This window comes from Aptenodytes patagonicus, chromosome 4, assembly GCF_965638725.1.
Source record: "Aptenodytes patagonicus chromosome 4, bAptPat1.pri.cur, whole genome shotgun sequence".
In the NCBI taxonomy this organism is placed as follows: Eukaryota; Metazoa; Chordata; class Aves; order Sphenisciformes; family Spheniscidae; genus Aptenodytes; species Aptenodytes patagonicus.
The window spans coordinates 59,970,201-59,995,932 of NC_134952.1; the positions used below are offsets into that span (position 1 = coordinate 59,970,201).

The 25,732-nt window shown below is 38.3% G+C and overlaps 1 protein-coding gene across 1 annotated transcript in view; it reads right to left on the reverse strand.

Annotated features, from left to right (window-relative positions):
- Positions 1 to 25,732, reverse strand: part of COL25A1 (collagen type XXV alpha 1 chain) — a 337,364-nt gene that overhangs the window by 23,328 nt on the left and 288,304 nt on the right. Inside the window, exons 19-31 of the mRNA XM_076336882.1 lie at positions 20,689 to 20,751; positions 19,891 to 19,959; positions 18,932 to 18,976; positions 16,818 to 16,862; positions 16,172 to 16,249; positions 13,073 to 13,096; positions 11,580 to 11,624; positions 9,865 to 9,909; positions 9,479 to 9,559; positions 8,671 to 8,733; positions 6,891 to 6,941; positions 6,505 to 6,531; positions 1,389 to 1,442 (exon numbers count right to left, since the gene is read on the reverse strand). Of these exons, the coding sequence (XP_076192997.1) occupies positions 1,389 to 1,442; positions 6,505 to 6,531; positions 6,891 to 6,941; positions 8,671 to 8,733; positions 9,479 to 9,559; positions 9,865 to 9,909; positions 11,580 to 11,624; positions 13,073 to 13,096; positions 16,172 to 16,249; positions 16,818 to 16,862; positions 18,932 to 18,976; positions 19,891 to 19,959; positions 20,689 to 20,751 (690 nt within the window). The remainder of the gene's footprint in view (positions 1 to 1,388; positions 1,443 to 6,504; positions 6,532 to 6,890; positions 6,942 to 8,670; positions 8,734 to 9,478; positions 9,560 to 9,864; positions 9,910 to 11,579; positions 11,625 to 13,072; positions 13,097 to 16,171; positions 16,250 to 16,817; positions 16,863 to 18,931; positions 18,977 to 19,890; positions 19,960 to 20,688; positions 20,752 to 25,732) is intronic.

The following is a 25,732-nucleotide window of genomic DNA, read 5'->3' on the forward strand; positions in this document are numbered from 1 at the left end:
CAAATCTGTCCCTCTGTGCTCATGCAATTATTGAACCGATTTACATTGCAGCAGTTCCTATCCCCTTTGTAACTACTACTTGTCAACAGCCATGGTAGGGCTGATTCTAGATCCAGCTGTAGGACTTATTATGACCTTGGATACTTTCATAAGAAAAAACAATTACAGTTATCTTCCATACATTAGAAGAATAGTTTATATTATAGTACATTGTTTTTGAAAGAAATTTCAACTGGTAGTACATACGCATATCCTTCAAGATAAAAGCTCATAATACAAGAATAAAATGTTCAGTATTTATATATGCTTCTACATGTATATCTCATCTAAATTATTTCCTGAAGTTCAGAAGATGATGTTCAAATATCTTTTCATAGAGTTGATAGAAAAAAAAGTTATGTCCTAGTTGAAAAAAAAAAGACTTGAATCTGTAATCCCCTAGGAAAAAAAGAAAAATACCCAAGTCCTTCAGACAGTTAACTAGCCTGAGTAGTAACTACAGTCTACTGTTCCTGTTTTGGACTATGCTGCATGTCTTGTATTTATTTCTCAACACACAGCTCTGTAAAAATGAATCATCGAGTCATGCATACCTTTCTCAGATGTACTGCTGTTAAAGCTAACTGGACCTGTGCCATATGGCTGCATCCTTAATACAGCAAGTCTGAAGTTGTTTTAGCGCAGCTGTTTTGTTAAAGTGAGAAATTCAGAGAGACAAAATTCTGGGCTGGCAGCTCCTTGGAGGCTTTAGTTAGTATAAAGTATCATCTTCTGTTTTGTCGTACAAGTTGATGGTTGTATTGTTAACGATAACAGGCTCACAGTTAAAGATTAAGGTCCCTATCTTATTTCCATTGGAGAAAATTTACTGTGAATATTTCAAATTAAATAGGAGGGGTCCTATCTTCTAAGCTTAAAAAAAAGGAAGAAAAGTTTAAATTTTATAGAGGTTAGAGAATTTTTTCAAGATAAAACATTGAAGTGCAAAGAGGTGAGAAATACTCTTTTTTTTGCCATTGCATACATATATAATCAGATCACACTATCTTCTTTTGTCCCAGTTTGTTCTCTCAATCCATTTACACAAAATAATGAAACCAACCAAAATTATGTTCTGTGTAGCACCGTGAATTTGAAAGCCCTGTAAGTTTCTTACTGATTAGTCATTACAAAATACCAGCTCCTCTGAAGTTAATGAGTTACAAAATCAACCCTTAAACAGGTAAGTGTGTGTGTAACTAGAATACATAGACAGTTCTGGGCTGATCCTTAAACAGATGAGATACTGTTATGCTTAGTAAGATGTAGGCACACTATGAGTAGATATATGACATTTTGCCATTGCGGCAGTCGCTTTGTAAAGAGAAGCACACGGAACAAATACTTACTCTGTCTCCTTTAGGACCTGCAGGGCCATGGGGACCAACTGGGCCATCTATACCCTACAAAAGGAAACAAAGAGGGTAAGAGGGAGGTCTTGTTCTTACAAGTCTTTGGTTTTAATATCTGTCTTCTAGCCAAGAACTAACATGGAATCAGTCTTCAGCAGTTGAAAATTCAGACTTAATTGTGATGGGACCTGGCCAAACAAATCCATTTGGCTTTCAAAACTCCACCTGTAAGCTCTCCTGTTTTCAGGTAACCCATCTTTCTTCTAGTTGGATTTTACTTTATTCGTAGAAGTCATCAGATTTACAATGATTTAAAATTTATTGAAAGAAATTTTGCCAGGAAAAATGGAAGGGTCAAACAAAGCTGTTGGGTTTTTTTTTTTAAAGATTGATTATTTTTTAAATTGAAATGTCCACCTGTAAGGTGGACTTACCTGTTGCAGTGATCAATGGGAATCTTACAGAAGCCTTCAAGTACATAACTCCACTCCTCTTTCACTTTATCCGTTGCTTTATCATTATAAAAAGCAAATGATCTAACATTTACGTTTAAGGTCTGCCTGCGGCAGAACTCCATGCATCCATTTCACTGATTCCATATTAGCATTGAACAAGTATGAACAAGTATGTTTTCCTGTGTAAACTAAATCCCTAACCTTACTCAGGAAAATAAGCATCCCAACCAAGGCAGTTGTCCAACCAAAAATCAAAACTAAACTGCCTTTTTAAGGTTCAGATCTCCTTCTACAGAGAATTACATTCTCCTTCCCACACACATTGCCCTAAGAGTCTGCTCGAAGCCCCCTCTTATACAGCATGGAAAACGCCTGCGGCGTTTGGCCTTCCTTCCTCTGTGCAGTGTGTGAGCGCGGCCGGCGGAGCTGCTGGATAGCACACGGACTCGGTAACGAAGAGAGACACAGAAAGACGAGGGACTCACCCGGGGTCCTGGCTTTCCGTCTAAGCCAGATGCTCCCTGTGTGGTTAGGTGAAAGCATGGATGATGGGTACAACACGAATGACAAGAACGTGAGATTAGTAAGTGGTGCTGATGAATAAACATAATTCAACTGTACAATACAAGTTGTGACAGGGTTCTGGAATGGGTATCACATTACTACAGCATGTTAGTTAAAAATTCACATAAAACATCAAGAGCCTGATTCTGTTCTCACATTAGTGTAACATCACTGACCCACCCCTGCCTTCACGTCACAGTATATTAGACCAGAATAATGTCAAGCTATAGGAGTGCTACAAACACCAGATATTAGGGTGTTTTGGAGCTTTAACACACAAATATTTACTTTGTAATTTACTTGCATGCTTTCTAATTTGTAAATAACGACAATACTGAATACTATACTACACAAAGAAAGAAAAATATATGTTAACCGTGATAGGAAGTATTTAAGTGCAAGAATACTGCATTATGCAGCCAACAAAATCTGGATCCTGACTACAATGGCCTCATTCATTTCCAAGAGCCCGGGAGACAATCACATTTCCTGTTTTCCCAATATACTCCCAGTTCAGAGCACAGCCAAGGGCTGGAAGTGGGCAGCACCCGGCACTTCGGCCTATTTGCTTCAGCATCCTTGGGGACGGGATGACCTCTGGTGGATTTTATGCGAGTAACAGAGCAGCAGCGAAAGATCTGCTCGACTATCCCAGCACTGCTGGCAGTAATGCCGGGGCTAGGGGGACCAAAACTATTTGGGACATGGGGAATAATCGGGGGGAGGGTGGGGGAGAGAACAACAACACCCCACCCCACCCCCAAAATACCTCATTAACGGTGAAAATGAGCCATTTTTAGAAAGTCAAACACTTGGACTTTGCTCCTTAAAATGACATCTAGAAAAAGTAGTAAGCAGGAGCAAGACAAGATCTATATAAACTTGAAAAACTAATGGCATATTTTGCTCTGGGTTAGAACAAAGATTTTTAGCAGAAACAAAACTTCCTTTTAGCCATTTTCAGGGGGTTGGCTCAGACCTCCAAAGCTCCCTCTCTACATAGCTGTAACTGTCAACTTGAAAATGATCTTCTTTTTCCAAATAAATTAAAATTCTCAGTGAAGTTGACCTTGTCCAGAAGCCCTGCACGTAATTCTTGAAAATATTAATCAGAGGGGTTTGGGTTCCTTTGGGTCAACTAAGTCTTTTTCCTCCATTTTACTATTAACAATGTAATCACATGGAATAATCCTCACATTAAAAAAAAAAAAAGGAAAAATGAACTCATTCTGTGAGGAAAAAAAAAAATTAACTTTTCAGAGTGCTTTCAAACACACAAAACGAGCACATGAAGTATTTTCTCTTTTGTCAACCTGAATTTTAAGAACCATAACGTTCCCACATGCGAATGTATTTTTAGGGTCCTTCATTTCTTTCTAAGACAAAATTTATGCCACTCAATGGAAATTTTCTAAAGAACAAGGCAAAAGTAACAATCCACCATCCCTAATGAATGAGAAAAAAACCAAAATTCCCTAAACCAGTTTTTAACTTTCCTCAGTTAGACCTCTCTATTTTAACTGCCAAAGTGCAAACAGAGGAAGAATAACTGAAGAGATGGGAGAAAAGGGAAGATTCCTTTTTTAACGCAAACACCATACAACACTTAAATAACAGTATGACTAATGTAATGGGGGTGATGGCATCCTTGTGACACTGAACACTTTCAACTGACACATAACAAAAAAAACCTGACAGCACTGGGTGTTACAGGACATTACTTTGGACGATAGCACAGATTTGGGGTAAAACAAAACAAGACTGATGCTCTGCTCTAACATGTTATATTCTATGTATGCTGTTGAGTAAACCAGAGTTGTTCATCAGGAGTAGAAAGAGAAGTTTGTGATTTGCACTGAGATTGAATAGTTGGGGTTTTTTTACTTACTGGAAGACCAAGGGGCCCTCTGTCACCCTTTTGACCTGGTTCACCCTTCAATCCTTTAAGACCATTTAACCCTGGTTCACCCTAAACGTAAAAGTATAAATGCCAAATTTTTGGTGCTATAACGGGTGTTTAAGCTAGGATAGAAGAAGCCAGTCTCAGAAATGGCTGCAAATTCCAGTTTGAAACAAGGACGCAAATTCAGCCTTCTCAGCTTACTGGCAATTTACATACTGATATAGTACTGGGCAAAAGCACTTGGGAGGTGTCTGCTGGAGATTTAAAATCTGTGTGAAAAAACCTACAGGAAGCTTATGAGTAACAGATTCTTTTGAATCTTTTCCTAATAATTATCACTATAGTTAGATGGTTTGAATTAAGTGTGAGTTTCAGGGGGTTTTGGAATTTCCTCAAATCCCATAAACCACCCTATGCAGATAATTCAAACTGAAACAAAACTTTCAGAAAAATAAGCCTCAAAACTGAAAGTTTCTACAGTAGGAACTCCTGAAAAGTACATTTTGTAAGGAAGCAATATTTTTTCTTACGGCAAACTGGAATTTGCAGCAAAATCTTACACAAAGATATTTTAAACCTTTAAGCATACATAATTAAACAGTGACAAATTAAAAGAAGCAGTATAGGTTATACAATGCCAAGCTATTTGGCAGGTCCATGGTTTCTGTGTTCATACAGAGAAGTTTAAACAACATAAGAAATGGCACTTGTCTTGTTGTGATTGTTAAATTATGCATAGGCTATTAGATTAAACATCACTAAGAGGATAATGGTGGGCTTGGAGTTGCCAATAAATCATTCTCACACCATGAAAAACTACCTCAGCTTGAGGGCTGCCCAGTCAAAAAGAGTACTGACCACGCCTGCCTCTTTTGGGAAACAGAAATACATGGGTATTTCATCCAGGCTGCTCTCCATGGCCTTGTTCCTAGGTTTCCCTTTGATGTATTATGTTACCTTATATCATATTCATATTTAAAAAAAAAAAAAATCTGAATAGAATCTAGTCTGCTGCTTTAAGTAACTCCAGACATCATCTGCCTGCTTTGCACCCTGCCTAAGTAGCCATTTCTTCATTTTTCTTCTATTTGACTCGATGTGACTTTCAGAGCGGTAGCACTGAAAATGCTGAAGTTTTGGAAACAGGCCTGAGAAATCTCACAAAAGCCTCAGTCTCAGGCCAAAAGCCTGAGGTAAGGCAGGGTTGGTGCTAAGATGGAACATACTTGACTTCAAAAAATGATTTATGACTCAGGCTTCTTGCGCCAAGGTAATACAGACAGCCTCATAACGATTCAAACCTGTGATTTTCTGTCTCACACCTTAAAAAACCAAACCAAAACCCCAAAACTAAACTAAAAAACCCTTCCTCCTCTTATTTTTTGAGAAAGGTGCATGTGATTAGGGAGCCATAGTGATTAAAGTGATCATGCCTGACAACACCACTGGCCCTAATGAATGCTATGCTATAGTGTCACACTGAACTTTAGTTTACTGGTGATTACTGAATAAAGCACAAATTAAAATATTCCAACTCTGCCAAAACCCGCTTCCCCCCTCCTGAGCTGTTGTCATGGGCTTAGAGGGTCCCTACAGTGTATCTTCATGTACTATGCTGTGGAAAATGTTCAAATAGTATTAAAGACCTGCCTGATCAGGAATTCCAGGTTGGAAAACATGAAAGTACACACATGAGCTTATGATGGGGAACTTGCATAATGTGTGAAGGAACGGGTCAGCAAAGTACATGGCACCTAAGAAGGTGAAAGGCCATTCATACTGGAAGAAGTAGGAGATGCAAGAAAGCATAAATGTAGAAGAGTTTATTTGACTCCTTTTCCTGAGCATATAACACGCTTCTATGTTCAAAAGTGATTCCAATTGCAAGTGCAATGGTGAGTAACTTGCCCATAAACAGGAAACTAAATAATTTAGTGCCACATCACAAATATTAATGCAAAAAATGGATTCAGCCAATGGTCAGGAGAAATACTACTCAGAAACAATCACAGAAAATTTAAAAACCTTTTAAGCTATCTGTTAATATTAAAATCTGCTTTAAGGTTTAAGAATATCAGAAACATATATTAACTGAGACATAAGACAAAACATAGCTGCATGCATTAAAGAACAAAGCATGACACTTTGCAGACATCAAGAACATGACTATTCAAGACAGCCATTAATTTACCTTTGGGCCAGGCAGTCCATGAGGTCCCTGGAAATAGATACCATTTTTCATTATGAAAATATGCCACAAATTTTTAAGAGTTTGTTGCTTTATAGGGGTGCAAGTTGCACCTGTATTTTTGTCCTCACAAATGAAATGCAGCTGCCAATAAAGCAACTGTAAACACCTGATTCAGAGAATGAACCAGACCACTAGCGTGTTAACACTAACATAGGCAGCTGCAATTTGTTTCTCTACTTCCTATGAATTTTAAGACACACAGAAAAGGTCCTAAATTGGGTCCCTCTCTAATGGTCACACACTCTTATAGCACTTCTATTAAGCAGGCATTAAAATGACAAGAGGGCTTAAGCCCTTTCTAGCCCCGCTCTTCCTCCCAAGCTTACCATAGGGCCTGGAGGACCATGTGGGCCTGGTGGTCCAGGTGGTCCTATCATCTACAGATAAAAACAATGGCATTAAATCATGCAGAGTAAAGAACTCCCTCACAAATACCAGAAACCAGACCGAGCCTTCTGTTGGCAAGCACTTACAAACATAGCAATGCAACACTGCACATCGACAGCATATCTAGAAAGGGTTTCAGGAGTGGGAATTATTTTGATTTGAAAGACAAGGTACCTGAAGTGTAAATTTGCCCTGTCTCCTGATTCCTACTCCTAGGGTCTAAGATACACTTTAAGACACTATGGGGGAAAAAACCATCTCTTTCAAACAAACAGTATGGAGCAGGGATGCTTGAACTTTTAATATTTTATGGTATGTGCTCCTTAGTTGTCTCTGTACTATATAATCTACAGAAATAGAAGAAGTTGATGTGTGATTTTATTCCTCCCCAATACTGATGAATGGAAAAGATACTAAATTCAAGCTAGGATTTGGCATATTTTCAAATTTGCCCTTTGTCTCTCCTTTTATTTCATTTAGCCCACTTGTACCAAGAATTCCCTAAAGTCATTAAAATAGGTAATCAGGTTGCTCAGCATTTAGTGCCTGCATATTCTGTGCTGGTTTTCTGTGTTCCCAACAAATCTATGGAAAAGAATTTCATTATGATATTTACAGTTTAATATCACCTCTCTTCCTGGGTTTAATCCCAAAGGGCTGTTATTGTAACCTGCAAGGTGGCAGCAGGGATGCTAAACCAGGACTGCAGACTTATGCGCAACCCCTCTGCTACACTACCTGTTGGTGATGGCAATAGTGGCAACAAAATGAGCTTTGAAATGTAAGACAGAGATTCCACCGTGTGTGAAACCTCATGAAAACTGAAAGCCTTGTTTCAAGTGAAAACAAGCAGTGTAAAATGGAGGAGTTAGTGAATTAATTTATAGCAAATTAATTTTCATTTCAGAGAAAGAGACTTGGAGATACAGGGTGCCTAGTGTGTCCTGTGATGGCAGAGGGTATCCTCTTTGACTCCTCAGAGCTATGGCTCCAAATACCATGGGCATGTCACCACTGACAAGGTAGTAGTTAACTTCTGCTCTGAGGTTTCCTAACTTACTGTGCTCTGATAATGTTAATCATCCATACCATAAAGGTATTGTGTGGGGAGGTTTTTTTGTTTGGTTTGGGTTGGTTTTTTTTGAGGGGGGTGGTTGCTGTTTTGGTTTTTTTTTTTAATGCCTTTACAATGCTTCGAAAAATCAGGAGAATGTCTGGTCTCATAAAACTAGTCTCTATCCTGGGTCACACGTCACTATTCCTGACATTGCTGATCTCAGTCTAGCCTCGTTCTCACTGGACTTTCCGAGATCCCCAGAATACAAGGTGTTAAGAGAGATTTGTTTTGGGTTTTTTTCCCCCCATCAGTTTTATCTCTCTATTTTATCTTGCAAAGCATTTATCTTTTGATTCATTACAGAGCCAGAAGGCTTTCACTGAAGTGAGCAGGACTGTTGTTCATAGTGAGAGAATAGAACAGAAAACAACTATATCTTTAGAATTTCTTAAACAGCATTTAGCTCTATGACCAGAAGTCCCTTCATTCTCAAAAGGGCAAATAATTATTCAAAGAAGAAAAATATTTTGAAAGTTCAAGTGTAGGAACCATTAAGGATGTCAGGAAAGATCAGTCATGAATATGAAATACTGTTCGGAGTCAAAAGCTGGAGAACCATTGCTGGACTGCTATGTTCACTGCAACACCACACTGAGACTTACTGAAGGACCTTGGGCACCAGGCAAACCAACATCTCCTTTTTCGCCTTTCATACCATTGGCTCCCTACAAAATCATTACAAAACAGCATTTATAAACAGCTTTAATCTTACTAGCAATCAATCTAGAAATGATAATATTTATTTGCAAATGATTATAATTTTTAAAAAAGAATAATACAGCATACAAATAATGGAATTTCTTTTTTACATTTTGGTGTTACTTTATTAATAACTGTTAACAAATGTAAAGGTATGCTTTTATATTGTCAGCTATCAATTGTGGCGTGATATTTATGACAAGTCCTTAAGTTGACACTCCATTCATGATATATTGTACTATGGATACATTTTTGGAATTGTTTCTTTTTTGACTGAGAAATTTCATTTGTACATATATATGCATATAGGAATAGAAAGAATGCATCCCATAAATATTGATGCATTTTCTGTCCCTCCTCAATCTAAGTCATATGAAATTCCTGACAAGCGTTCAAAACATAGCTCCTTTCTCCTACAAGCTACACTTGCCCAAGTTGTGCTAGACATTACAAGAGAGGTACAAATCTGATCAGCATGCCAACTAATCTCTCTCTTCCCAAAGCAATAGTGTGTTTGTCCGTAAGTGGAATGAAAAGTCCTGACAATCTTACACCTCCTCCTAGATTAGCTGCAGAACAATCTCAGAATTTTCCTCTGCAGTGCTTTCTGTCCCATTTGCAATGTATCAGCCCTGTTGGAAATTCCTGATAGTGGAAGAGAGGAAAAAATAGAAGTATTTTAGCTAAAATTAAATTATTTTTCATACTCACTGGCAGGCCAGGCAGTCCAATTCCTCCCTTTTCTCCAGGCATTCCAGGATCACCTGTATCTCCTTTTGAGCCTTTAGGACCCTAAAATATGTACTTATTCAGCAAGTCATGTGTAAAAAACCAGACACCAACAGAATTCTAGCTTTCATCCTAATAAGCAGAATAAGTCATTCTATGGATTGACCTTTGTTATTGATATGTAGAAATGCAGCCATTATTAGACCGCAGAGTATGCAGCAACACAATAATGATCTTTATTAATTACTAACATTATTATTATTTAGATTATGAAATCTAAGCTACAATTTGGGATCACAGAAATAATCTCCTGAAATAACCTATGGTTGCTCACATGATCTGCACTACATGATTTATGCATAACGTACCTGCTCCCCATCAACTCCTGGAGTTCCTGGGGATCCTGGTTCACCCTGCAAAAGATAAGATGGAATTGGATTATCCCAATTGTCCCAAAGAGGTAGTGCTAAGTGAACTAAACTGATTAGTAATGTCTGAGATTAGTAAATTGCCATAATTAACAACAACAAAACCAGAGAATATTCCATCAAAAAGAACAGCATATATACAATACCTGTATGCAACATGTTGAATAAATAGCCCTGCTGATTAGGCCAGTACACAAACTTTGGGTTGTATAAAGGCCAGACAGTGCATAAGAAGAAAGAAAAAAAAGAAGAAACCCCAGAAGCCTGGTGAAAAGACCCCAAGCGAATGGAAACTTTGTGTCAGTTACTGTAATAAATACAGAATCATGGCTCTCGATATATGTAGGGTAGACAGAGACTTTATGTTTTCTTTCTCTGGCTAATATAAATCACCCAGTGAAGGAGTTCACACTCACAACATTGCCCTATGCCCCAGTTCCTGGATAGCATTCTTCAGGGAAGCAAGTTACATTGATGGGTAGAGACTATGATACTGGAAACAAACTCCTGTAAGGTTGAATTCTGCTTTATGTCATTAATTTTGAATGGGAATGCTCACCCATACAAAGGAACACCACCTCTTCCACACTACAACTCCTCTGTGTTTTACAACATACTCCAGACTGCAGAAATGCTGGGTAGATCCTAATGCAGAAAGCCATTTCTGCACACTTAACTGTGTATTCCATTATCAATTTTCATGCAGAAGAATGAACCTGGTTTCTCACAATTTCTTAAAACAATTAACATATATAATGTGATGTATTTCCATATGATACCTTGGATGAAGCCTAAAGTTGAAATGTCTAGTATTGTTATTGAAGAAACACGTTTACTCTTGGAAGAGCTTAAAGTCACTGATAGAAGACACAATATACCCAGTATTTAAGAAATAGGAGAATTACCTCAACTAATTTAAAACCAACTTAAGGAGGGTCCACTAACTGCAACACTTTTTTTTTTTTTCTTTTAAGGTATAGGTAAATTTATTATTTAAATTTTATAGAACAGTGCAGCATATGGTATTCATTGTCTCTGTGTGGGCTGCTCACTAATAGTTCTGGTTCTACGCATAGCACCAGCCAGGTGGGATTAGCAGGCTTGGGTTTGCAGCCAGGCTGCTGCCCATATGTGCACGTTTTAATTTGTACTGAGATTAGAAAATACTGTGCTTATTTGGGTGGGCACCACTGTAACATAAAAGATGCATTTACATGTACTCATACTGTGGTCTGGCAGTGCCTTGCACACACTGTTTTGCCTACCTCATTCCCACCCAGCCAGAAGTGATGCATAGGAGCCACTGTCTAGTTGTGCAGCTACTTTGCAAACACACAGAGCACCCTCTGCAGCAGAAGCCCTAGGGAACCGCCTGAGTGCAGATCCATGGGGGAGATGCTTCTGCCCTGTTTCAGTACTAATTCATTTTGCTGGTTCTCAGCTGAGTATCTGTGTGTGGCAACTAAACAAAGCATCTGTTCTGGAAGGCTACATTTCAAAAGGCTAGGATGCAAAGTTTGAAACATGCCATATTTGGTAAAATTACAGTTAAATATGCTGTATAGAACTCCATGTGCCTGTGTGCACACATCAGTTAAAAAAGCAGAAAATACCTCCAACCCTTAAGATACAATGGGTAAAATAAGGAAGATCACCTTTGGCCCTTGCAGCCCTTGGGGTCCCGGTGGTCCTGGTGGCCCCTAAACAGAAACATACAAATTTCTTCAGCTTTTAAATAAATTCCTGCAGGACTTGCCATGTAAACACAGGCTGAATGTTAGTATAGCTACTGTAAAAAAAAGGGTTAGATTTTTAACACAAGGGGAACCAAGGCCAGTTATGGACAAGTTGTTAATCTATGACAACTCTCAACAAACAAAAGGGTACCACAAAAAACAATGTTAAAATAACAGTACAGCTCACATTTTATAAAGTCTTGCTGCTCCCACTGATGAAATGGCAAAGCTCCTCTTAATGGCAGGGAGACTATAACTCACCTCAGCCACATTTACCAGCCCTTATATCCTGAACCAAAACAATCCAAGGTCAGGAGAAATCTCCAACTGATTTCAAAGAGGATTCTGCTAAAAGATGCCAAGTGCATTTGGGGATACCCAGTGCTTTGTGAAATTGCCACGGAATAAGTTGTGACTATTTCTTTCATTTTTACCTGAGGCTGTGGACACAGTGTCACGTATCAAATGTTGGTCTGGATAGTGCACTGTGGGGATGCTTTTTAAAAAAAAAAAGAATTTAAAAATCCCCTCCATTAATACAGAGAGAGCATTTGTACAGATGGGAAAATAGGACTAAGCAATCTTGCAGATTTCAACTTGAAACAAAAAGAATAAAAAAATAATTTGCTTATACCAAGTCTGCAGCTTTAAGGGAAGGCTGAACCTGCAATACTATAAGCATCTCCCAGCCAGTGTCAGTATTCTCAGAAATTGTGTCTGGCCTGATGTGGCTAAACCTCCCACAGAAACTGGCTGGAGTAAGAGCACTGGAGTGTTCAGTTGTTTGCACGTTCTGGGGACAGATGCTGGAAAATTTATCTTTATTTCTGACATCTGATAAGATGGGACGAGGATTCCTCATACTTGGGCTTTCTACTTAGCTTTACTTATTTATAGTTAATTAAGACAGGCCTTTTTCAGAAAATAATTTGCATCTGGTCTGAAAACTCCCAAATGATGTTTCTTCACAAGCCAACTTGAAAGAACTGAATTTCTGCCCTGAAAATAAGGTTGATAATAGAAAATTGTTTGGTACTCAAATCCTGCTTCATGTTTTCGCTTGACTCCCACTCTACAGACACACAGAGATGGGGACATACACTAAAAATTCCAAAGCAGCTATCTGCCTAGATGAGTACCTACAGAAATACTGACTTCCATATTTTCCTGGTCTCTTACTTAAGTGAACTGAAGTTTTGCCATTAATTCAGCAGGAGCAGAACTGGTTCCATTGTTGAATGGCTTTCAACAATGGGTTCTCTGTTATGGGAATGCTAAGCAAATAAATACATGTGATGATAAACAGAGTCAACATCCAATGAAGACATGTCCTGGACTGGCAGAATTATGAACATGCTGTGACACAAAGGAGAAGTTCTACAACACACTGTAAGTCATATGATAGGAATTACCGTGACAGTCAGGGTGGCAATCCTCTGTTGGCAAAATGTATTAAAAAGAGACACTATTACCAGAACTGAACAAGGATATAAATTATTCTGCTTGCTACAATTTAGCATCTCCACAAAACCTATGCTGCATCTGGGATACACCATGCATCCAAAAAAAATTAGTGAAAACCATGTTATTTTTAACTCCCAGTGTTCTACTAGCTATTTGGCTTCTGTGGGAATCAGGATTTTACATAGATGAAGACTGCAGGTTCTCATACAATTTAAGCAATCAAATAAATGATGACTAAATAGCAAAACAATAGGAAAAGTCTTCAAAAGCTTTTTAAACATTTTAAGATAACATGACGACTCGGTATCTTAAGATGAATAAAAGACTTCCCCCATGTTTTGCAATCTCTGGAAGTTTTGCTTAATTAACAAATACCGTTCCTAGAGTGGAGACGTAACATTGATTTTCATATAGAAACTCAGATGTATGAAAAAGTTAAGTTCTAAATCCGAAACTGCTGGCCCAGAAACTCAGCTATATATACTACAATTCTGCTTTAAATGACTGCAAAGACAAAAGATATTTTCATCATGGAAGAAAGGCAAAATATCTTGACCCGCCACTATTTCTTGCCAAAGAAGAATCTAAAAGCAAGTTAAAAAATGTTTAGAAGTAATTAAAATGCTTGTCTATATTTTTGAACAGAGTAAAACCCCCAAATAATGCACATGCTTTCCTATTGCCTGTGAAGAACCTACTGGCATATATGGAACAAGAAATATTTAGCTTCTCTAATTGTTTTCCTATATGCAAACAAAAGTTTGCAAATCTTCTGTTATGCTTTAAATGAATCTTCATTTGTCAGTGCAATAATATACACTGTTGTCAAAAACCTGGAACCTGCTCAATACAAAGTACTTAAAAAAAAAGTTCTCTAACAGATGACTTCAATAAATTGATGTCCTTCGCATTTAAACTTATTTATGGAAATATATCAAGAATTTTAAAAATAGTGAAAAATTCAGTTTATCTAGTATGAAAACCAAAAATAACCATTGCAAATTAGTGTTTGCATGTTCATGCTAATGGGTTCCTTTTCAGCAGCATATTCAGATTTTAATATCTAAATATACTGTATTTCTACAAAGGAAGTGGTGTAGTTCCTACAAAGGTTAAACCTTTGGAGCTACTGCCTTTTGCCTTAGGAAATCCTGCAGAATAGGCCTGAAGAGCAATTTCGATAGAGACACACATTTTGTGTCTGGTCCTCCAAGTGAAAGCCACATACACTCAGCAGGGGTCTTGCTCGAACTGTGATGATAATTTTAAGATCGCAATTTTCAGTGCTGATGGACTAAGACATCTTATTCTCCACTGACACATGAGATTCGAGTAGGAGGCACAAGGCAAAGTAACTAAATTGTTCTGAAGCTTCTAGGCTGCTTGATGGTTTATCACTAAATTCTAAAAAAGCAGACAGGCAGTCCAGATCTTGCAAACTCTTGTCAACTTCTTAAATCAGCAGGCCAAATTCTGTGCAAGTTCACAGCTCAGTGCTGAACACTGAAAGTTCTCATTTGCTTCTATGGGAGAGCTGCAAATCTCAGAGCCCCTAAGAATTTGGCACCAGGAGACTTAGGAATGGGTGCTTGCCATCTGAAAGGGCTGAGCTGGATTTGGCAATATATATCCTTATATTTTCAACTGATCCTATATAATCTTACACCATCCTTGCACAGCCATTCCCATTAATATAAATTATTTGTTGCCCTGGATCAGAACGTGATGACATTTGAAATGATTTACAATGGGATAAGGGCCTCCTAATCTGTTTCAATCACCCCAATAGGTTTTAGTCCCTTTTTAAGACTTCTTTATGTGCTGCAGCTTTTCTGAGGAAGCTTGAAAGTAACATTGATGCCAAAGTTGAGATGCAAAGACAGAATACAGGAGATACAGGGGCTAAAGCCCCTGGGAAATATGTGTCTGGTAATATGCAGCATTAATTTCAGGCTACTTTAGGCATCTAACTCAGAGAGTGATTTAAAAGACTGAAAGTTGTGTGTTTGAATTCCCTTAAGGGTAAACCAAAAGAGACAGGTATAATGCAGAGCCTCAGAACATGCCTATGTAGACTTCCCCGTAGACACCGCTCACAATGAAAGAGTGGACTTAGCCTTAACAACGTACAGGCTTTTAGATTTTAGTAAAGGCAGTGAGATTTTTTTATTTTTCAAGAGAGTCTTGAAAACCAAATGACTGGCCAGACATCTATCCACTCCCACTGAGTAAATGCAAGACAAAAAGTTCAGCAGCTTCAGTGAGAAAATAATCAGATGCACAATGAGCCAAATTCAGTCTTCAGTTGCATATAAGCAAGCCATTCACTTTGGTGGACTTACACTGCACAGAATTTGCATCTGAGTATACTGCAATGTAAATCACCTTGACTGCAATGACACATGTCACCTTGGTACTTTGCTTTCATGCAAACACTCATTCATTCTTTTTGTAACCCCACTTTAATCCTCCACACTTTTCTGCACACCAGTCAAAATAAGTTTTCTGGAAATGAATAAGTGGGAAGACTGGTGCTTGGTCTATTTAACATACTCAAGTTGCTGATTGAATCCACAGCTTGCTAATGGAACCACGTTACATGGTTTCCAAATCTCAAATATTCTGCTCTTTGCATTTTATAGGAAGAGGATGGGGAAAAGGAGGAAAAAAAGAAATGTCAATATTATACTACATGAACTGAAAAGCAGAAACTTCTGTTGAACCTATGTATGTGGTTTATTACATGAATTCAGCACTAAGTACCAGAGCCAGCAATGAATCAGCTTTATCCTCATTAGATGATGTCAATACTCTCCAGGGGAAATGAAACTAATTCACTCAGCTAAATTGTATCAAGGAAACAGTTTGTCTAACACCAAACAGCAAACCTGGTTTCCAAATGTAGAAAGAGATTCCTGATTAATAAGCTCAGCAAATCTTTGCACACAAAATGTTTTCAAGGCCTACACAAAAGAGAAGTACAATGATGTCAGACTGCTTTTTCCCAGACCAGACTAAGCCACTCCAGCCTTGTTATGTTTGCATACCTGCAGAGCTTCATGGATGTTGCCATTATAATCAATTATCTCTGTTGCGCCTTGATCACCCTTCTGTCCAGGTGGTCCCTGTAATATATTTTCCATAAAAATTTTGAGACACCTGCCAAAGACTACTCTAGACACTTAACTACCGACACATGCTTTAGCTTGATCGTGCGGTGCTGGAATCTTGTTGTACTTACAATAGTAAGTAATAGTAAGTGGTACTTTTGTACCACAAAAGTTAGCATTAAACTAAAGATTGTTTTTAAAGGAAAACATTTTTTTAAAAAGATAAATATAAACAAGCAAGTCAGTACACAGTGACTTGTGCTGCAGTGGGAAAGCAAATATATGAAACCTCTGAGGTTAGATATTTAAGCAGTTCCTATACTGTAGTAGTTCTGTATTGGCTGTGAACAATGTCAGAACATCTGGCAAGTAACATCCTGCCCATGAACTGTGAACAGGATACTGCTTCAAAGAGTAGCAAGGGCTGTTATTCATATTAAAGGCCAGTTAGCAGCACACGTTCCACCAGAGTCAAGTGCCCAATTTCACTGGTTTAACTGGAGTTGCTGCTACAATTTCAATTCATAGTGTGGACTGAATCTAAGAGTACAAAACAAAGAGCTGAAATGAGAAGTAGACTTACCCGTGGACCTGCAGATCCTGTGTCACCTCTGTCACCTGTATCACCCTAAGTAAAAATGAATCACCCTAAGTAAAAATGAATCTGTTGAAAGCAGATATGCTATTTGACAATCACTTAGTTCTTCCCTTTTAAATACATTTGCCTTAAATAAACCAGTTTAAAAGGCCTCTCATCATAAACAGAACGTGGATCTAAATTAATTAAAGAAAAAACTCCTTCAAAATCTGTGTAGTGGCAGGGTTGACAATGATGCATTTGGTTCTGTGTGAATTGTAACTGAGTGCTGTATTGGGTTGGAATAAGAAATCCCAAAGAACCAATAAAAGATGGATTAGCAATTAAGTAATTTATGTAACTTCCCTATTCATAATGGCACTATTATCAAAAGCTTTAAGAGAAAGCTAGAGAAATGAAATCACTCAGTCTGAAGTCTGAAAACACTCAACAAATTCTTCAAAGGTGTGTTTCAAAGTGTATAAACTTTTCTTTATGCGATCATGACTCCACTAACTTTCTGAACTTCCCTGCTCGGAGTCCTTGCCTCCCCTACAAACACAACATTACTGTCAGCATTAGAGTTCCTTTACTTCCTTACTGCAACAGACGTAAGATCTTTACCATCTTGCACACAGCTTTTTCTTCCTGGCTATTAGTAATATGTTTCAAGCGATAGAGGGAATTTCAAACATGTATGCATTCATAACCCAACATCCAGTGACTAAGATTCATTTCATTTCACAGTCCATTTCATAGCAAGCTCTTATATATTTTTATATTACTTGAAATTAATTTGGGGAAGAACTGCAACTTTTGTTCCTGTTGAAATCTATGAACTTTGGTACAAGTCAGGGAAGAATGATTAATTCACCAGTGGTAATAGAAAACACAGAAAACAGAAAACTTTCATGGGACTAATGAAGGAATATGGAGAGCAGGCTGGTGGCAGGACATAACCAAGGTTGTGCCATCTGCTTTTCCTTCCAGTGTTGCCTTGGCAGCAGCTAGTGAACATGTCATTAGAATTGTTAAAAAATTAAGTTCCCAACCACTAGATTGACTTCTGTGGGCCAAATTTTCAAGACAGATATGCAGGGAAAATGAAAATCGTATATCCTTTTTTTGATAAAAAGGGAATTAAAGGGGATATCTTCATCTTTTTGGTGCATTTGGGAGGTGCCCAGGTACCTGTAGGCAAATGAGAGGCTGATTTACTCTTCTACTCTCACTCTGAAGTTTTAATCCCCTCATCAGCTCCCTCACTTTCCAATATTTCTTTCTGGTGAGAATTAATGAGGTTAAGTGGCACTTATTTAATCATATCCTTAAGCACTGTGAATGGGCCGCTCTTCAAGGACCTTACAAGTACTGCAAACAGTATTCTACCAGCCCACATTGTCTTGTCATCTTTATTCTGACAGTAGACTCAATAACCACCTAAACACATCTATTTTCATTTTGCTTTGACTCCATAATATAACATGAAGGAGTCCAGTGAGCACAGTATTTGCACAGCGGATGAAGTAATAGAAAAGCATGTATTTTATCTCTCTCTACATATATGTGAACCAACTATATCTATATTGAGATGGATGGATAGATGCATAGATAGATATGATCAAAGTAGTTTTTTAAAGTAGGTAAAACAGTAATGTAACCTACAAGTCTTGCCTTTGTAGGACTTCTAGCCAGCATATCTCAGCCTGCAGTACGTGGAATACTGCTGATTCCTAACTCACCAAAGTGTGGATCCACAGAATTATTGCGAAAACCAATTAAATCTCCACAGGCATAGTCAGGTGTTGGTTCCTGGTATGTGGGAGAACTAACCCACATCAGTTACACAGAGAGAAACCAAGTTGCAGGGGGAAAACCAGAGCAAAGTGGAATAGATGTTATAACAGAAAAAGAACTAGAATCACAGTGTTTAAAACACACAGGATTCGACTCTAATAGCTAAAGCTGAAAGTCAGAAGGTTTCACTTATAAAGAACACTGCAGACTGTTACAGGTTCTTTTAAAGAGATAAATGAAGTTTCTGTGAAATGTTACAAATAATTTATCCTAAAAATCATTGTGTTAATTACTCTACTAAAGACAGTTTCTTTACTACTAACCTTTGACCCTTTTGGGCCTCTAGATCCAGGTTCACCTGTTTTCCCCTGTTTGAAGGAAGATAGAGAGGAGAAAAATGATAGAGAAATGAGAGTGCAGAGAGAAAGAAATTAGTAGTGACTAACTACAGTATGGGACAGCAGAAACAGTTCATTTTATATTACCAAGATAATGAATCTGTAAAGGCACTGAATTTAATAGCACCCAGAATAATATATTATTTAATACTAGCATGCAAAGGCCACAGATTCCGTCCTTCCAAAGAAAAAGTAGTATTGGCATTAGTAAAGAGTAGACATCATTAAACACTGGTTTGCAGGAATGACCTATGTCATTCCACAGCTCCTTAAAAATGATAGCTAAGAGATAGAGAAGATAGTTAAATATCCTAAACTAAGGCGATTAAAATAAAGTGTTACCACAACTTCATTTCTCAACTGTTCAAGTGAATACAAACTAACTGGCCAAGGAGCACAGAATCTGCCTTATTGTTTTCAAGATGTATTAGGAAAGGAAAACTTGATGGCATTGACACAGTGGAAAATATTAAGACAATGCTAAAATGTAGTTAGAATGATCTCTTTCTTACAGAGTTATAAAACAGCATGCAAAATGGATTTTCTCTGCATTCAATAGCTACACTGGTCAAAGAATTCAGACTTCAACGCTGAAAGTTAGGGACCTGCAGGTCAGGACTTTAACTAGAATGAATTAGGCCAACTCCATGACAGTGTATGTAGGTAGTGTCTTTACTTTGCAGACCAAATAAGTGTCCATTCAGACTGCAGTTCCACAGCTGTGAACACAAAACTGCCATTGTCTTCTGGACTGAACTGGAGTATTTGACAGCATTTTCATTTAAAAGCTCACTCACCAAGTTTTTGTTCTGTTTTTCAGCAGGAAAAGATGTGTTCATAAGTGTAAAACTAACACAACATTTCCAATGTAAAATCAGACTGACCTTTGGTCCAGGAACTCCAGGTTCACCTCGCTCACCCTTCCCAACAGGGCCTGCCTCTCCTCTGTCACCCTATAGCAACAGACACATATATCACAAAATACTGGGCAGTCTTCAGCACACCACTAACTCAGCACGACCAAAGAAACCAAACCATCAGAACAAAACATTTTCAAGTTCACCTACGACTTGTAATGGGTTGGGGAACTCTCCCCTGAGTAAATAGTCTTCTCGAAGGCAAAAGAGGAGGGCTTCAAAATGGAAATGGGATTTGTAAGGTATTTTTTTCCTTATTCTGAAAGGACTGAAATAAAGATTCCCAAACTGTGAGACTGTTTTTAGGATTCATAATATTTTAACTTTGCCATACAGTGGCTAAAAAAAAAAACCCATGGGAAGAAAGAAAAAAATACAGGTTTAGTGGATCTGTGTTTTCAAAGTCTGGTGTGTAGTATCAAAGTTCTAATACCTGCACACACTTTCAAGCTTTTTTTCTAAAAAAACATGTATGAAAATATAGTTTCTTCAGTCATGTATATTCTGTCTCTTGAACAAATAACTTTTGGGATGCTAACATGAACAAAGGCAATGGATGAACTTAAGTTATGAATGGATATAACAACTGCCTTCACATTGTTTGCGGGCACCAGCACAAAGACACATATAGCACTGGTCCATGAACGATGACTTTCCACATTTTCCTCCATTAGTACAGTCTCAGTTTCTGCTACGTGCTGAGGAAGTTGAATTTGACAGTGTCTCTAAGGGCTTCGCACCAGAGTGTTGGCCGATTACCCTTACCTTTGTTCCTGGTAGCCCTGGCAACCCAGGTTCTCCTTGCGGACCAATGAAACCTGGCTCACCCTTTAAAAATACAATACAAGAGGAATGTTAGATTATTTATTTAGCAGTATGTAATTACAGTAACACAAGTTTCTTTTGGAAAGTATTTTCCCTGTATTGCTTACAGCTCTCCAGCTGTGATGCAACAGTTATATAGACATACTTTTCATCATGGGTCACTTTCATCAGCATAAATTCTTGTAGCAAGCCATCACACAGCACATGAAATGCAAATGAAGCAGAAGGTGTCAAACATAGTTTTTACGAGGTTAAGGACTGTTAATATGCAACCTGGACTATAAAATATTATACCAAACTAATATCAAAGCAAGTCTGAAGGCAGGAGGGGAGTTCTGAGTGATTCCTAAATTTAAAAAGGGACAGTTCATTTCAGTCATGTGTTATGAGGTAGTTTTCTATTGCAGCATGTGAATAGATGGGCAGACAGGGCAAGGGTATGACAAAGCAATGACAAATGGAGAGGCCACATGGTACTGCTTCAATGTGTTTTGAAGGGAGGTTCTTAGCTGCATCATCCCCACAAAGGAGATCAAAAGTGATCTCCTTTCAAGTCAGAGACTCCCAGCACCATGGCACTCTCCCTCCTCATTCTGACAGTAAAATACTTCAGTTCTCTGCACCCGGACAACTTCTCTGGCTGTGAACAGCTGGGAAAGAGCCACAGCTCTCCTCATTCCCTCTCTATTCTGCCCCCTTCCTGCCCATTCATTTGTACAAACGTAACAGACAAATAGCAGGAATCAAGCTGAGTTGCAGCAGAAGCAGCATTAAGCAGAGGAGTAAGGGCATATTTTATTACCTATCTCCATGCCTGAAGGGGGATAATGAAAGATTAATAAGCCATATGTTTTCCTTCACAAACTCTCCTGAACAAGGTTTCCTGCTATTTAATCTTGCATTTTTTCACATAAATTTGAATCAAGAAGATGTACCCACAAGCTATTGTAAATTTTAAAATCAGTAGTATAACCAAATTAATAAAGATTAATTTATTAGCCTTATAACAATACTCCTGAACTTAATGACCAAAAATTACTCATCAAATGCCTCTTTAAATAGCTAAAAGACAGATGTGTCATAATCTTGTATTAATATAGTTACTGACAACATATAGAGACAGTGAATATAAGCAGTTGGATAATATTTCTCTTCACTTCTTCGCCTCCATAGAAATACAGGTATGCTGCATGAGGCAAGCAAATTAGGAAATATTCTTGCACATTCATCTGCGCTCTTATCAGCAATCCATCATTAACAGTTCAAAGCAAAGAAGGTTTCTAGCAAACCTATAACCAGAGAAATCTTTCCTGTGGCTACATCAAGGGCCATAGCAAGCTCTCAGTGACCTCAATCAAGATTATCAAAAAATACAACTAAATAGTGAGTTTTCTCACATGAAGTTCCAGCTGGCCATGGTTCAGAATATGATAACAAAGGAATAAACTAAGACAACATGTCACAGAGAAGCATGTTTTTTTTCTGTCATAGGAAAATAACCTTACAGTTTATATAAGTCTATCAGTGCACACTAGCAAGAGTAACATAAGGTTGTCATTGCAGATGGAAGCACTTTAGTGTCAGTAAATGAAGAACAATGCAGCTTCAATCATTTATTTTAGAATGAGAAGGTACTCAATAGCCCCAGATTGTTTTAATACTGACTTTACCAGGGCTAATTTCTTGGCCAGCTAGTTATGACTTCAGGCAGAAGAAACATGCAGTGACGACATGATTCAACTTTTTCAGTGGTAAGGCTTAGAAGTGTCATTCAGAGGTTGATGCACATCTTTTGAGTCAAATTCTTGCACTTTGCTCAGAACTATACCAGTTGCATACCACAAGAAAACTTCTGGCCAAAGTCCAAAAAGAAGTCCCACCTTCCCCCAAAATCTCTAAAGAGACAAGAAAAAGGTGCTTTGCGATAGCTAGTGGAATTGATAATGAAAGAAGCTGGTGGCTTAATTAGCGTAAGTAGAATACAGATCTTATATGACACAGAGCTTTAAAACATTATCAAATGTGGAGTGGAAGAAGTGGTGTGTCAGTAGAGACTAGGAACCGACTGGCTGAGTAGCAGCTTTGCTGAGAAAGACGTGGCGGTTATGGTGGATGCCAAGTTGAACATGATCCAACAGTGTATTCTTACCACACATGAAACAAACTGCAGTAGTTAAGACCTGCCTACGTTAAGAAAAACATGCAACTCTCCCTCTATCTAGTGCTAGTGAGGCTAAGTAGATTAAAAGACAGATCTGATTTGCCATCTGAACTAAGCTTCTAAGTAAAAAGACAACATCTTTGAATGAATCTTCAAACATGATTTGAAACTAAGCCGTGTCCTCTCTGATATTTCAAATCTCTTGAGTGTAACCACAGCATAAGGTATTAACTAGAATGCTCATTGAGTATACTTCTGCACTAGTCAAAGTTAGGGGAGGTAACAACTGTATCAGGTTTGTCTCTGGCATTTCTGCCTCAGTTGCTCAGAAGAGAAACATTTACATGAGAAGCAATGCCCATTCCTCGTATCTACTGTATCCTGCAATTATATTTTGCAAATATTGCTGACTTCCTGCTTTATGTTATCCTTTACGCCACTCAGATAGCAAAAAAAGAAATGAGAATCTATCAAAATTACCGCTGCCAATGATGTGTGAAATGTGAAGAAAACAGTTCCTCTCAGTAAGGCATGCTGATGTCCCTGTTATGCAAAGGCAAGGGAGAGACCATTCTGATTAGTCCATCACACAAACACGATGCCAGAGCCATAGAGGAATGCAGTTAGGAAATCAAGGACTAAGGGTTTTAGTTTTTGTTTTAAATGTATAGCATCTATGATTTAGCTGGCACATAGCTGCAGGAAAGCAAGAGCAAAGGCTTGCTTGGGACTGTACTTTGATTTGACAACATTGTAGCACTGGGATTCACTGAAGCATCTCCTGATCTTAAGTGTCTTGCTTAAATGAGCTCAGAATTTGTTCCAACTACTGTGAAATGCTGAGAGGAACGCAAGGAACCAGAGTAACCAAGATTTATAATACTTTTCTAAACATCGCACTACAACTTCTTACAATAGAAACAAAGTTTTCTCTAGTAAGAATCCACCATAACCTTCTTTGCCTGCTAAAGCAGGGGCAGGGAACACAAAATCTGGAAAGAGGATTTAAACAGGTAGGTTTTGAAAGAAGAGTAAGGAACTCCCCCATTTGAAATACTGTTTGGCAGCTCTATAGAAAGCCATCAGCAAGTGATGACTGTGCATTTTAGTTTAACCCTTTGGCACAGTTACTGCTGTGCTGAAATCACCGCTTAGAAACCACCACATTGCACAGGAAGTCAACAAGATGAATTCCAACATTCGAACTTCATCTACTGTTAGGGCTTGGAGCAATTTGTATCATATGACACAGGCAACTTGGTATTAAAAAAAAAATTAATAAGCTTGTGACTTGCTTCCAATTTACAGGAGTGATTTGTTATCTTTTTAAGAATAATTTTAATGGCTTGATATGTTAATATTTTAAGAGACTAAGAGACTACCTCTATGCGTGCTCATTTTCACCCTCAAATGTTTGTCAACTGTAGAAATACTAGTGGGTCAGACAGCAAATGATATACTACTATTTACAAACCTTGTTAATGTTCATTTTCACCTCATCATAAAATGTCTGAAAAGGGCCCTATAATGGCATGCTGTACACCTAGCATAATGTGAGCTCCATCAGAATTTAATAGTAAAAAAGCCACCTTGTAATTTACTTCAGATGATAGTCAAATTTTTATAATGACATATTCATAACTGGTTCCCATGACGATCAAAGCTTTTATGAGCTGAGGCAGAGGCTAGCTTTGATATCAGAGGTTAAACCTAAGACACGTTGTTCGCTATCACCGTCTTCTTTTAACTTTCATAGAACCTGTAATTGGCTAAACATTGGACTTTCACTTAAAAAAGTGCAACAGTTGAAATCCCATTTGCAATGCTAATTACTGTTTTAAACACCACTAATTTGGCAAACGTTTATTAACAATGTAGTACTGTCCTGGTTTCGGCAGGGATAGAGTTAATTTCGTTCCTAGTATCTGGTACAGTGCTGTGTTTTGGATTTAGGGTGAGAACAATGTTGATAACACACCGATGTTTTAGTTGTTGTTAGGTAGTGTTTACACTAGTCAAGGACTTTTCAGCTTCCCATGCTCTACCGACTGAGAAGGCTGGAGGTGCACAAGGAGCTGGGAGGGGGCACAGCCAGGACAGCTGACCCAAACTGGCCAAAGGGACATTCCATACCATGTGACGTCATGCTCAGCATATAAAGCTGGGGGAAGAAGAAGGAAGGGGGGGACGTTTGGAGTGATGGCGTTTGTCTTCCCAAGTGACCGTTACGCGTGATGGAGCCCTGCTTTCCTGGAGATGGCTGAACACCTGCCTGCCCATGGGAAGTAGTGAATGAATTCCTTGTTTTGCTTTGCTTGCGTGCGCGGCTTTTGCTTTCCCTATTAAACTGTCTTTATCTCAACCCACGAGTTTTCTCACTTTTACCCTTCTGATTCTCTCCCCCATCCCACCCGGGGGGAGTGAGCGAGCGGCTGCGTGGTGCTCAGTTGCCAACTGAGGTTAAACCATGACAAGTTCTAATACCGTACTCAGTTAGAATTAGCCTTTATTGCACAGCTGAGACAAAAGGCAACACAATTATTTGAAACTTGGTTCTCACAAACAGGCCTAGTCCACTTCCAGTGCCTGAAATCAGCTCTATGCTGATACAAGCAATCAGTAGAGAACAGCAGTTGTTGGATACACTGTTTTCCCACAGAAGGCTCTTCCTTCTATAATTATTATTCTATTGAATATAACACACATTTTCCCATCCCGATCAATGTTTGCCCGAAAAGAAAATCTGTGCTGCAGAAAAGTGCCCAAACCATCAACTTTTCTATAAGAATGAAATAAATTTGCTTCCATTTCTGAAATTACAGA